The sequence below is a fragment of the Neofelis nebulosa genome, chromosome 16 (assembly GCF_028018385.1).
Source record: "Neofelis nebulosa isolate mNeoNeb1 chromosome 16, mNeoNeb1.pri, whole genome shotgun sequence".
NCBI classification, from domain to species: Eukaryota; Metazoa; Chordata; class Mammalia; order Carnivora; family Felidae; genus Neofelis; species Neofelis nebulosa.
In genome coordinates, this window is record NC_080797.1 from 58,473,976 (window position 1) to 58,489,056 (window position 15,081).

The 15,081-nt window shown below is 39.8% G+C and overlaps 1 protein-coding gene across 3 annotated transcripts in view; it reads left to right on the forward strand.

The window, feature by feature from the left end:
• Positions 1-15,081, forward strand: part of MYO1D (myosin ID) — a 377,669-nt gene that overhangs the window by 165,096 nt on the left and 197,492 nt on the right. For all 3 annotated transcript variants that reach the window (XM_058706014.1, XM_058706013.1, XM_058706015.1), the window contains exon 16: positions 8,406-8,613. In XM_058706014.1, the coding sequence (XP_058561997.1) occupies positions 8,406-8,613 (208 nt within the window). The remainder of the gene's footprint in view (positions 1-8,405; positions 8,614-15,081) is intronic.

A 15,081-nucleotide genomic window follows, 5' to 3' on the forward strand; every position in this document is an offset into this window, starting at 1 on the left:
AATAGGTTGTGCAGAACCCGATTTAACAGGTTGGGAAGGCGAAGTGAGAGGCCAGGTGCCCGTAGACAACTCAAGTATCCATGCCGTGAATGAGGGCAGGAAGACTGGAAGGAAGCAGGAGCAGGAGTGGGATGTGAGGTCAGGAGACACTAGGAAATGTATGCAGGTGGGGCTGATGCGGAACAGAGGGAGAACCTGGTGGTGCAGGAGAAAGGGAGGTCATTGTCATCACCATGATATCCCTGAGAAGGCAAGGCTCAGAATCCCAAGCACAGGTGGAAGGTTTGTCAGCTCTAGGTCAGAGCGGGGACACTTCCCCCATAGCAACAGGACAAAAGAGAATACGAATACGGATGCAGAAGGCCCAAAAGCTGGCTGATGAACATGTTCCTATCTGACTGCTTCTGTGTCCTTAATCAAGTATGAGGCGAGACCAGGAGTGGAGAGTGAGGACAAGGAGGGGTGGTGTAGGAGGTTTGAGGGGAAGTAGGAAATCTCATTTTGGAGAGTGGGAAAGCACAGGTTCATACGGAAGGATTGCCACCAGGAAGATCTGAGCGTCCGTGTGAGATCTGAGGTTATAAATGGATAGTGAGGCGACCAGCGTTGCTGTTTTTCTCCACCAGTGTTCAGCTGCTTTTGCACAGAAGTGAAAGAGATTGCGCTAAATGGAGACCCCCTAGAATGAGTAAAGCACAGTAGCCTGGAAAATTCGAATTTGGTTTGACATCGATCAAAAGGTCATGCTCAAAACTGACCATCTTCCTTATTAAAATCATACTGTTCTTTAGACTTGGTGTTTCATTTGCTTATTGAGGCTGTAAAGTTGGAATATTTTCATGAATAGAGATGTGTTCATTCTGAGTCTTGATTTCAAACAGTGTAGAATTATGTTAGAGAGATTGCTTGTCTGCTGTTATTATTCTTAGAATTCTAGCAACTGCTCAGTCAGAATTTGTTATTTTGTTACCACCCATAAAAAAATCAGAAATTAAAACAAGCAGGGTGGGGGCTGGGTAACTATAGGATGGGGCTGAACCGAAAATGTGTGATCATGAGACACATGATCCGACTCCATGAGCCATGGAGAGTAGCTGAGGTAAGAGAACAGTAAGCAAGCAAGCTTGACTTGGAGGAGACAAGGAATTTTGTAAGTGCATACATATGTTCTACATTCAACTCAGGAGGGTTTGGTGTGTTTGTTTCTTGGCATGACACACATGCCATAAGGATGGGAATATGTTTTCTAAAACATACGTAAAAATACAATAGGAAAGATCAGAAAGAACCTGTGAATTTCAAATAATGGCGGTCTTAGCAGTGTAAGCTTAAATCCACTTCTACCCCAAGAACATCTGATGTTCCCAAAAAATGTAAATTGTGTGTCTTTAAAACCAAGAAAATGCACAACCACGCTATGGAATCAAGAAGGCGGGGGGGGGGGGGGGGGTCTCAGTGAACTTGGAAATAGGACTCCCTCCTAAATCTGATGTGAAACAGATGTGAAGACCCAGATATAACCAAGGTTGCAGTTTTAAGCAAAGACTGCCTTTGCCATTCAGGAAGCCATCCCATCTGCTGTGCTGGAGTTTGCCACAGTGGCCAGGACAAGGGAGACATCGTAGGCACAATGGCCAACACCCAGGAAGCAACAGTAGCCACTTGACTAGAGGCCAACCAAGGCCAAGATGTACACAGAAGGACTCTATGGAAGTAGATGAGATCACAGCCAAATGTCTGAGAGAGACCAGACAATGAAAAAGAGACAGTAATCTCAATAGATGCAGAACCTCACCCCTGAGGAATCAGACCAAGGAGTAAATGGCATTGGAATAAGCCTGTTTAATATTTTCAGAGAGATGAAGGAGAGAAATTATGGTCCTATAATAGGAATATGAAGTTAGAAACAAGAACAGGTAAATATTGAAAAGAATCATTAGAGGGGCACCTGGGTGGCTCAGTTGGTTAAGCGTCTGACTCTTGGTTTCAGCTCAGGTCATGATCTTGCGGTTTGTGAGTTCGAGCCCCACATCGGGCTCTGAGCTGATAGTGTGGAGTCTGCTTGGGATTCTCTCTCTCCCTCTCTCTCTCTGCCCCTCCCCTGCTTGCTCTCTCTGTCTCTCTCAAAATAAATAATTTTTTTAAAAAGAATCATTAGAGATTAAACACATTCAGAATAAACACAACTGAAGAGAGAATTACCCATCAGTAGGAGAATGAGTCAGCAACTTGTTGGATAATTGTACAGTGGCTACTAACCAGCGTTAGAGGGAATGAATAACACATTATGTTGAGAAAAAAGATAAGTCACAAAAGAATACATACTTTATGCTGCCACTTATATGAAGTTCAAGAACAGATAGAAACCAGGACAGGAGTGAGTTCTGGAGTGGGGAAATTGATGGAGAAGGAGAGCCAGGAGCTCTCTGAGATTATGGAGATATTCTGCATCTTAATAGATGTCAGTTTTAAGGGTGTATACATTGTTCAAAACTTGATGAGTTGTATACCTAAATGTGTGCATTTTACTGCATGTAAATTTTACCACAATTTAAAAAAATTAAACTTCTTTTAAAAAGCAAATTAGTGAGCTGGAAGATCAAGTTTGAAGACTTCCAGATCTCACGACAGAGAAAACGAGATGGGAGATGCTAAAGAAAGCTCAGACAGTACATAAGCTTCATCCAGGAGCGCCAACACCTGTTCAGCAGGAGCAAGAGGAGCGGAGAGAAGAGGGGGCGCGCACTGTATGAACAAACGGTGGCCAGGAATTTTCCTGACCCAAAAAAAAGACAGAAATCTTCAGACTGAAAGAATACCTTCAGTGTAAAGCATGAAGGTAAAAAAAATGAAAAAAATTTAAAAAAAAAATTAAAAAAAAAAATGAAACCTAAGTACATTATGTTCACTTTTAGAATGTTAAGAGATACAGAGAGATACTTAGAGCTCCTAAAAAAAAAAAAGAGAGAGACAAAAAATACTACCAGAGAATGAGAATCATATGGATATCAGACTTCTCATTAGCAACATTTGATGCAAATAGACAAAGCGGCAATATCTTGAGAGTGAGGGGAAGTGAACTTTATACTTAGAATTTTATTCCGTGCCAAATTATCATTTAAGAGTCTGAGTACAATAAAAATATTTTCTGACATATATAGGTTCAAAGAGTTTAGTATTCTTAGATCCTCTCTAAAAAGTCTTCTAGAGCAAAAGGAAAAATAAATGCAGAAGAGAAAAATGGAATGCAAAAAGTAATATTGAACAAATCAGTAAAACTTTTGTTGCATCTAAACACATATCAACTGTAAGCGCGGGGCGGGGTGGGGGGGGAGTCTTTGGTAATAATCTGGAACAAAAATTAAAATTGGGATGAGAAATATAAAGAAGTAAAGACTTTTGTGCTGTTTATGGGAAGGATATAGATGATAACTAGACAGGAAAAAATAAGCATATATTTTCATATAAATATATAACTTTTAGATCTTAAAAATATTAAGATAATGATAATAGTGGCTAACATTGTGAAGTGCTCACTGTATATACTAGGCACTGTTTTTCTTTTTTTTTTTTCAAAAGTTTATTTATTTTGAGAGAGAGTGCAGGAGTACCTACATGCATGTGAGTGGGGGAGGGGCAGAGAGAGAACTAGGCACTGTTTTGAGAGCTCTGCATGTAGTTAAGTCACTGGAGGTGACAACCAGATAAGGAGAAGATGGTACCCCCCCATTTTATGCAGATGAGGAAACTGAGGCACAGGAAGGTTAAGAAATTGCCCCAGGTCACAGAGCCAGGACGTGGTGGAGCCATATTTGAACTTGAGCAGTTGACTTCTGAGCCCACCATCTTTAACAGTGCATTGCCTCACAGTTGAATGGATGGCTCTCAAATCAAAGGAGAAAATAAAATGAAATGAGGAAAACTCAAGTCTATCCAAGAGAAAATGGTAAAAAGCAAACGGAAAGCACAACTAATAGAAAATATGAAAGAAGTTGAGAAACCTGAAACATACTAATAATCATAATAAATGTATTAAACTTAACGTTTAAAAGACAGAATTGTGGAAAGACAAGTCTACGTAATTGATGATTATGTGAGTTGAGATTAGGTCCTCTCTAGAATCATCTAGAAAGGGTGTCGTATGAGACGGTGGGGTATGCATCTGGGAAAAATAGTCCCTTTCTACTCTGCAGACTGTGTTTATCATCCACTTTACATAAAATGAATTTGTTCAAGTTGAGAAATTGCCATTTTATTTTATTGTCATACTGACTGAACGAATTAACAGTATGACATGGGGTGGGATAGATGATGTGTAGGAAGGACATTGGACTAATGTTTCCAATGATGTAAGGAGAAAAAAATAATATTTCCACTCTGAATTTTTACAGATTTTTTGAAGCTGGAATTGAACCTAAATTTTTACTTGTCACTTTTCCTTGTTTTTATTTCTTTCATTGAAAAAAGAGAAGGAGTTTAAATGTTCTGATAACCTGCTAAAGTCTTTCAGGGAGATAATACTAGTTGTCAGGAAGCACAGGAGTTCAGCTTTTTAATCCACAAGTTCAGGATGCTGGTTTCCTGGAGAACTGGGGTCCATGCCATTTTATCAACTGGGAAGAAAGGAAGAACACCTTAGCTGAGCGCTATGGCAGAGAAGTTGCTTCCAGTTTCTACAGTGTGCCTAAAACTTCAAACACACCATCACTACCTGTATTATAGCCCAGATGTTGACTCTTATTCCAGTTTTATAATGAATTTGGGATGCTTCTGATTTTGTTTCCTTTCTTCATATGGTGTATTACCTCTGTCTTCATAGTTGAATGCTTGTATTTGGTTTCTGTTTCTCTCCCTATGGGGCAGGTGAATAGGCTTTTAAGTGTATAGAGAGGAATAATGGGGATTGATGGTCGATGAAAGATCAAGAAAAGACTCAAGGATTAGAAGGAGCCAGCCTTTCAAGGAGTGGATTAACAAGCATTGGAGGCAATGGGAACAGCATATGCAAAGGCTTTGAAGCCAGAAAGAGGCAACCACATTATAGGTCCCTAAAGAAATCCAGGGTGATCGGAGTATTGTGCTAAAAGAGGAGAGCAATAAAAGATAAAAATGATGTACGGCTTTTTAGAAAACCACTGAGGCAGCTGAGCATACAGAATGGATTGGGGAAGAAATGGAAAACAATTCAGGAGTCTATAGTAGTAAATTTGATGGTGGCTTGAATTAGGATTGTGGCCTTAAAGATGAGAATAATTGAATTTTAAATATATTTTGGAGGTAGACCCAAAAGAATTTGATGATGAATTAGAAGGACGGATAGAGAAGAGAAGGGATCAAATTACAATTCACAGGATTTTGGCTTTAGTAACTGAGGGCATTGAGGTGGGAAAGAGTGAAAGAGAAATATAAAATGCCCTCAAGATTTATGTAGGCGTTGGATGTATGCATCTGAAGCTCAGAATTGAGAGCTTGGCATGGATAATAAATTCATGAATTGAAAACTAAAGTGGATAGAGGGGCATCTGGGTGGCTCAGTCAGTTAAGCATCTGACTCGTGATTTCAGCTCAGGTCATAATTTCATGGTTTGTGAGTTTGAGCCCTGAGTAGAGCCCTGTGCTGGCAGTGCGGGGCCTGCTTGGGATTCTCTCTCACTTTGCCCTTCTCCTGCTTGCTTTCTCTCTCTCTCTCTCTCTCTCTCTCTCTCTCTCTCTCTCTCTCACACACACACACACACACACACACACACACACACACACACACACAATAAATAAAGTGGATGGAATAGATGAGGTCATGTGGGGAGGGGAGGTTTATGTAGAACAGGACCTATTATGAGCCCTGGGCTGCACCAACATTTTGGGGTCCAGTAATGGAGGAGAAGTAGCCAGAAAATGAGACTGAGAAGAAATATCCAGAGAGACAGAAGGAAACCAGGAAGAGCATGGTGTCATGGAATCTAAGAAAAGAGAGATAAATCAAGAAGAAGGGATTAGAAGCCACTTAGATGTCTGTGTTATCTCAACAAGAAATGTGTAGGGGCGCTTGGGTGGCGCAGTCGGTTAAGCGTCCGACTTCAGCCAGGTCACGATCTCGCGGTCCGTGAGTTCGAGCCCCGCGTCGGGCTCTGGGCTGATGGCTCGGAGCCTGGAGCCTGTTTCCGATTCTGTGTCTCCCTCTCTCTCTGCCCCTCCCCCGTTCATGCTCTGTCTCTCTCTGTCCCAAAAATTAAAAAAAAAAAAAAAAAAAAAAAAAAAAAAAAAAAAAAAGTTTGGGGCGCCTGGGTGGCGCAGTCGGTTGGGCGTCCGACTTCAGCCAGGTCACGATCTCGCGGTCCGTGAGTTCGAGCCCCGCGTCAGGCTCTGGGCTGATGGCTCAGAGCCTGGAGCCTGTTTCCGATTCTGTGTCTCCCTCTCTCTGCCCCTCCCCCGTTCATGCTCTGTCTCTCTCTGTCCCAAAAATAAATAAACGTTGAAAAAAAAAAAAATTTAAAAAAAAAAAAAAAAAAAAAAAAAAAAAAAAAAAGAAATGTGTAAAACCTGGGAAGGCCATTTAAAGACTCCCAAGAAGCACAAGAGTAGACTTGCACAAATGGAAAGATATCCCTTGTTCTTAGATGAGACAGTTCCACATCATAGATAAATTTAATGAATTTAATGTGGGAACCCAGTAAAAATGCCACCAAGGATTTCTTTGTTTGTTTGTGATTATTTTCCTCTGGAAACTATGCAAATTGATTCTAAAGGTCATATCGAAAAATAAACATGCAGGAGTAGCTAGAAAGACCCTTTAAAAAGAAAAGGATGAGGAGAGACCATCAGATATTAAAAAATACTTTAAGACGTCTGTGATTAAAACCACATGGGACTGGGGCGCCTGGGTTTCAGTCCGTTGAGCTTCCAACTCTGTTTTGGCTCAGATCATGATTTTGTAGTTCATGAGTTTGGACATTGCCTCAGGCTCTGTGCTGGTGGGTGGTGCAGAGCCTGCTTGGGTTTCTCTCTTCCTCCCTCTCTCTGCCCTTCCCCCACTCACACTGTCTCTCTCAAAAAACAAAACAAAACAAAACGGAACTGATGCACAGATGAACAAGGCAGTGAAACAGACCAGAATGTCTGTGATAATAATAATAACTGGAAATAAACTGAAGTACATACAACAATTTAGTATATGATTAAAATGGCATATTAAATCACAGGGAGAAAGATGGGACTTTTTAGTAAATAGTGTTGGAACAGTTGGGTGACCACTTGACAAAAGATTAAAGTTGGACCCATTTCTCACACTGTATACCAAAATAAACCCCAAATGGCTGAAAGATTTAAATGTAGACAATGAAAGCATCCAACTACTAGAAGAACACATAAGTGAATTATTCTGTCGCCTGAGTAGGAAGAGAGCCTTTCTTGCTATGGATTAAAATTCAGATGTAATATATGAAAAAAAAATTACTAAATTTGGCTACATGTAGTAAACAACTCGGCACTGGGGGAAAACAGTGCTGTGGTAGGCAGCCTTCTGAGATGGCCCCAGCCTTCAGAGATCCCCACCTCTCTGTACTCATGCCCTTGGTAATCCCCTCCCGGTGGCAGAAGTAATAGAATGTCACTTTTTTCAAAGTTTCTTTATTTTGAGAGAGAGACAGAGAGAGAGCAAAAGAGGGGCAGGGAGAGAGGGAGAGAGAGAATCCCAAGCAGGCTCCGTGATGACAGCGCAGGTCTCGCTCTCACAAAGTGTGAGATCATGACCTGAGCCACAGTCAAGAGCTGGATGCTTAACTGACTGAGCCACCCACATGCCCCTAGAATGTCACTTTTGAAAGCAGGCTGTGACTCTTGCTCAGTTTCATTACTGAGAAGCTGGTGTGTAGTGAGCCACCTTACGAGGGGCCAACATGGCTGCTTGCACCTAGAAACACAATTTGCTTTTGTGTATTGATCTTATATGCTTGGTTTTCTTTTAGTGATAATAGTGTTTATCTGCAAATCTGCTTGATTTCCTCTGAAGCAAGTCATAATGTTCATTTTGTTCCTTCCCCAATCATATACCAGTTTGTTTATGGTTCTCACTAATGCCATGATTGGGGTATCCCTTGTCTTATTTCTGTTTATGAGAGAATTTGCAAAGGTCACCCATTTATGAATGATATTTGCTGTAAGTTCTTGGTAGGTGAGCCTGTATTAAATTAAGAAAATACTCTTCTGGTTTAGTAAGAGTTGTTATCATGAAGGAGTATTGTATCTATTAAAGTCTTTTTCTACATCTCTTATCAGATTAATGAATAGAATTCATTACCAAGTTGTTTTTCTATGAAATGTCTTGAATTTATTGAATATTTTTGAATAGTTTTTCTGTATCTGTTGAGACCATAAGGTTTTCTCCATTAACATATGCCCTGTTCACACAGATACAAGATGATCTCTGAATTCACCTGGCCCAACCATGACCTCCCTTCAGACAAAGAGGCTGTCAAGAAGCTGGTTGAACATTGTGGTTTTCAGGATGATGTGGCTTATGGGAAAACCAAAATTTTCATTCGAACACCCCGAACACTGTTTACTTTGGAAGAACTCCGTGCCCAGATGCTTGTGAGGATTGTCCTCTTTCTACAAAAGGTAATTTTATGTTTTATATATAAGGATCAGCTCTTGCTTTTATGTTCTCAAAAATTTATTGAATGTTTTCTTTGATTCAAGAAATGTTCATGATGGTATATTCTTTGTATCGGTGCATATCTTACAATGTTTTCTGTTGTCTTCATACATGGGAAATTTATTTGGCTGCCTGAGCTCAAAATTATTCTATCCTCAAAACTGAAGGCATTTTATCTTCTGATATTTAAAGTTGGAGGGATGTCTGAAGCAGCCAACTTTCTGTCTCTTGTTATTTTCTGAGTTTTTTCCCTCAGCTTAACTGGGTAAAGGGCTTTTTTTTTTTACCTTGTAATTCAGAAGTTTTGTCAATGTGTTTGACACCCCCTCCTCACCTGTCATTACCCACCACCAGCACTTGACTCAAGAGTGGGGTAGTGACGTAAAGCTCAGTGGATTGTAGTATCTGTCATAATTCTGCGCAGGGCCCCCTTCTCACTTCATTCACTCACTCATGTTTTTCTTCTGGTATGCCATACCTATTTCCATACCTTCCATATGGGCCATTTTAAGATAAAAAGTTATAGATGGGTATTTTTAAAACTCTTGTGCCTCTGCGAGAATTTTCTGTGGGATACGTACCAGGAGAAAATCTGCTGGGCCATAGGGTGTCCATAGACCTGATTGGTATAAGCAGTGCCCGTTTTCTCCCCGGGAGGACTCCCAGTTTGCATGGCCACCAGCTCCCTGTGGGAGTTACCGAGTGCCCACATCCTGACTCGTACCTTCTAGCCACCTCAATTTTGCAAGACTGATAGGTATAATATCTCATTGTTCTTTTACTTTGTATTTCTCTGGTTACCATTGAACCTGAGCATCTCATTAAATGCTTGCTTGCTTTTGGGGTCTTCCTATAAACTGCCGGTTTGTATCCTTTGTCTGTTTATCTCCTGGAGCTGGCATCATTTTCTTGTTGATTAGTGGGAATTCCTTGAATATTTTGGACATTAATCACTTTTTCACGTTAGACATTTTAAATACATTCTATTCTGTAGGTGTTCTCATGAACTGTATCTGTCGTATGCTTTGTTGAAGAGAATCCTTAATTTTGATGTAATCAATTCTTTGCCTTATGTTTTGTTGAAGAAGGCTCTCCTTGTCTCCAAGTCACAAAGACACTAGCCTCTGTTTTCTCCACTGAACTGTATACTTGGATCTTCCACATTTAGATCTTGAATTCATTTAGAACCTGTCTACATATTTGGTTTTACGTAGGTATCCAGTTTCATTTTCTTCAGTATAGTGAACCGTTTTCTCAGTACCATCTACTAAACAGTGTGACCTTTTCCCATTGATTTGTGGGGCAACTCTTAACAACTGTCATTGTATATATTCCATCTCTGAACGTTGTATTTATACAGTTGCCCATTTTTACATTGATGCCACATGGTTTTTATTGCAGTATGTCTTAGTGGATAGTAGAATAAGTTGTCTTCTCTACTCTTCTTTATGAAGGTGGATTAACCTATACATAGACCTTGATTTTGCAAAATAAAACAAATTAATATGTGTTTATGGGGATTCATTAAATTCAACAATTTTTATTAGGATTGCATTGAATTTATAGATTAATTTGAAAGAATTAACATTTTGATAGTATTAAATCATCTTAAGAGTACAAAATGGGCTTCTTTAAATCATTTCTTTGACCTTTAGATTTAGGGAGAGGCCTTATGAATTCATGGTTAATTCCTAGATTGTTTTTGTTACTGCTGTGAATTTTTTACATGCCAGTGTTGGTACAGAGAAATAATATGGGCTTATGTTGGTTTATCTGTATCCAGATACACGTTCTGTTGTTGATTCTGTTAGTTTTTCTGGGGAATTGATTATATCATGTGCAAATAATGAAGGTTTTCTCTTCCTTCCCAATTGCCAACAGGTTTCTAAGTTTAGGTCTCTTTCATGTATTTTGCCTAGAACTCAGAAAATCTGTTGGAGTAGCACACTAAATTCTATTTCATCCTGAAACAGTTTTTCTTTTTTTTTTTTTTTTTCTTTTATTTATTTATTTATTTATTTATTTATTTATTTATTTTTTAATATATGAAATTTACTGTCAAATTGGTTTCCATACAACACCCAGTGCTCATCCCAAAAGGTGCCCTCCTCAATACCCATCACCCACCCTCCCCTCCCTCCCACCCCCCATCAACCCTCAGTTTGTTCTCAGTTTTTAACAGTCTCTTATGCTTTGGCTCTCTCCCACTCTAACCTCTTTTTTTTTTTTTTTTTCCCTTCCCCTCCCCCATGGGTTTCTGTTACGCTGAAACAGTTTTTCTATTAACTGTTGTTTTGTTTTGTTTCTTGTATTGCTTTTACTCAGATCTGTGTTATGCAGTTGGTGTCTGTTTTCTGTCTGCCATGGTAAATTATTTGCCTACATCTTGTTCCTCTGTATATTTAAATCCTTTATGTTGATCTTCAGTGATCTTCAGTACTTACCAGTGATGTTTTTTGTTGTCGTTCTTTTTGCAGATCTGATACTTTGTTTTTCTCCTTTATACCTATTCAAGAGATTGACTCGGGCTCAGGGTTTGGCCCTGAAGGACAGTGACCATCTCTCTCCATTTGTTTGGGACAGTCCTGGTTCGTGCCTGTTGTCTCTCATAACTGTTAGTTTTGCTCTCTAAAGTGTCACGGTATAGAACATACATTATTTAGTTGCCCTAACCTGAACTCACTTTCTGTCCACCTGATGACTGATAGAGTTCTGTTCTTAAGTCTCCACTGGCAGGTTGTTCACCTCCTCAGTTGACAGTGTCCCACAGACTTTAGTCTGCTGCAGTTCTGCTAATCAAAGATGGCGCCCCCAGCCCCACGAGCCAGCTCTTGTACAGTATGTATTCTCACCTGCTATGACTCTCTTTGTCCTCTCTACAGTACCTCTGCTTTGTTTCTGATGAGAAATTACAATTTCTACTTAGAAAAGGGAGATTCTAAAAGAAAAAGGATAGCTACTTCAGAAGCCATCACCCGTGCCATGGAGGAAAAGCTGTCCTATCTTCTCTGTGATATAGATCTTGCATTTCTTAAGCTTTATAAAGCATGAAGCAGGAAATCAGGATCTTCCTCTGAATTCTCAGGCAGGCCATTCTAGGGTAGGATATAGGTGATCTACTGATTGTGTTCTTTTTTTTTTTTTTTAACGTTTTATTTATTTTTGAGACAGAGAGAGACAGAGCATGAACGGGGGAGGGGCAGAGAGAGAGGGAGACACAGAATCGGAAGCAGGCCCCAGGCTCTGAGCCATCAGGCCAGAGCCCGACGCGGGGCTCGAACTCACGGACCGCGAGATGGTGACCCGAGTTGAAGTCGGCCGCTTAACCAACTGAGCCACCCAGGCGCCCCCTGATTGTGTTCTTTAAACCAACTCCACAAGCCATAAAATTATTGGAAATTTCTCTCAGCTTCTGGGAATAGGTCATTAACCACCTAACTTTTTATGTGATATGTGTTTTTATTTTTTCTGTAACCTTATAGAAATGAAACAGGAAGTGAAGAAAGGCAGCATTAGGAAATGCTATTTTAAACCAGAATCATCTAACAATTGACTTTTATTTCCTTTTTAAATAAAAAATAGCTTTATATATTTTTCTGATTATATGATTAAAGTGTACTTATTGAAAAAACAAATTCAAAGCATATAGAAAAACATAAGAGAAATCATGGAAAATAACCTAAAATCCCGCCATCCAGAGGTAACAAACCATTAACATTGTGGTGCCCATCCTTGCTAATATCTTTCTGTGCATATATTCAAGCATATATGCTATAAAATAAATGAGGTCGTGGTTCACCTGGTGACTTTTTAATAATATTTTGTTACTCTCTTTCCCCACATTTACCATCTCTGCCTGCCCACTTCTCACCACCTGTGTCACAGGGTCCCCAAGACCACTTCCAGTTTTCATGATTCACTAAAAGGACTAACAGGATATAGTTGTGCTCATGAGGAAAACTTACTACAGCAAAAGGATGCAAAGCAAAGTCGGCAAAGGGAAAAGGCAAATGGGGCAAAATCCCGAGAAAATTAGGAGCAAGCTTCCAAGAGTTCTTTCCCTATGGAGTTGCACAGGACATGCTTAATTCCTCCAGAGATGGATTGTGACAGCATGTGCAAAGTGTTGTCTACCAGGGAAGCTCAATGGAGACTCGGTGCTCAAAATTTTTACTGGGGATTCATTATGTAGGCACCCTCTGCCTAACATGTACCCAAGTCCCAGACACCCAGAAGAAAATCAGGCATTTAGCATAAACTTCATTCTTTGCACAAGCAGTGTAACCGCATTGAGCCACTCTTACCATTTAGGGAAAGTTTTATATCAGCATGTAAAATTGTTTTCCAGTCAAGTTCCCAGACACAACACTAGCCAAGGGCCAACCTTGGAAGCAGACCTTTCTAGGGGTGGCTGGGTGGCTCAGTCGGTTGGGCGTCCAACTTTGGCTCAGGTCATGGTCTCACGGTTTGTGGGTTTGGGCCCTGCGTGGGGCTCTGTGCTGACAGCTCAGAGCCTGGAGCCTGCTTCGGATTCTGTGTCTCTTTCTCTCTCTGCCCCTCCCCTACTTGTGCTCTGTCTCTCAAAAATAAATAAATGGGGAAAAAAATTAAAAAAAAAAAAGGAAGCAGGCCTTTCTAAGGGTACAATCTCAGGCCTGCTGTGTTAACTCTTTTCTGGACACCCCCAAATCTTCCATACTTTTAGTAGACTTCCTTATACATATGGGAATACTTCATCCTATGCATCAATACTTCAATGCTAATGCCATCATTTTTTTTTAACAATTTATTTATTTTTTAATTTACATCCAAGTTAGCATATGGTGCAACAATGATTTCAGGAGTAGATTCCTTAATGCCCCTTACCCACTTAGCCCATCCCCCCCAAACAACCCCTCCAGCAACCCTCTGTTCTCTATATTTAGGAATCTGTTATGTTTTTCCCCTTCCCTGTTTTATATTAGTTTTGCTTCCCTTATGTTCATCTGTTTTGTATCTTAAAGTCCTCATATGAGTGAAGTCATATGACATTTGTCTTTCTCTGACTAATTTCGCTTAGCATAATACCCTTCATTCTTTTTGATTGCTGCAAGTAATACTCCATTGTGTGTGTGTGTGTGTGTGTATATATATATATATATACACACACACACACACACACCACATCTTCTTTATGCAGTCATCCATCAACGGACATTTGGGCTCTTTCCATACTTTGGCTGTTGTTGATAGTGCTGCTATAAACATGGGGGTGCATGTGTCCCTTCAAAACAGCACACCTGTATCCCTTGGTTAAATACCTAGTAGTGCAATTGCTGGGTCATAGGGTAGTTCTATTTTTAGTTTTTTGAGGAACCTCCATACTGTTTTCCAGAGTGGCTGCACCAGCTTTCATTCCCAGCTAATGCCTTCATTCTGTGCACTGGATTCCCATGAGCAAGATTGTTGGTTGAAGGGTATATATTATATTTGTAATCATCATCCATATAAACAGTTCACATTTTGTAGCCCACAATGTAAGTGAACTTCTTTTCCCTAATTTTTTTTTAAGTTTATTTATTTATTTTTGAGAGAGAGAGAGAACATGCACAAGCAGGGGAGCGACAGAGAGAGGGAGACAGAGAATCTGAAGCAGGCTCCAGGCTCCGAGCTCCGAGCTGAGCTGTCAGGAGCAGAGCAGGATGTGGGGCTCAAATTCACAAACCTCGAGATCATAACCTGAGCCAAAGTCAGACACTCAACGGGCTGAGCCACCCAGGCTTCCCTCCCTAATTTTTTTTTAACCACAGTGACTTTTACCAGGCTTTTGAATTTTTCCCATTCTTATCAATAAGAAATGATATCTCATTGCTACTTTAATTTTGTATTCTCATGACAAGGTGTATTTGTTGGTCTTTTGGGATTGCCTTTTCTGTTACTTGCTTATTCACATCCTTGGCCCAGTTTTCTGTTGGGTTCTTTGTCTTCTTATGAATTTGTGGGAGCGATTATCTTTATTATTGCAGGTGTTTTTCCTAGGCTATCATTTGTCATTGACTCCACTTATGGTATACTCTTTGACATGAAATTTTTCACTTAATAGGTCTTATCTTTTTTTTTCTTTATATCTTTGAGTTTCTTCAAAAAAAGTTATGGTTCTGGGGTTTAGTTTTTATACATGGTATTATCTAAGGGTCCAGCTCTGTTTTGTTCCAAATTAAAAACCAGCTGTTCTAATCCAGTTTATTTAAAAATTCCTCTTTTTCCCACTATATTGAAATTTTGCTTTTGTCTAATAATAAATTCACATATATACTTGAGTCTGTTTTCAGAATCACTATTTTATTCCATTGACAATTCCTATGCCAGTGTCATACTGTGTTACAGGTTTTAACTTGTGAGAACTAGCTTTCAGTGTATTGTCATACTGTTTCTGTACCTTAATAGAAATG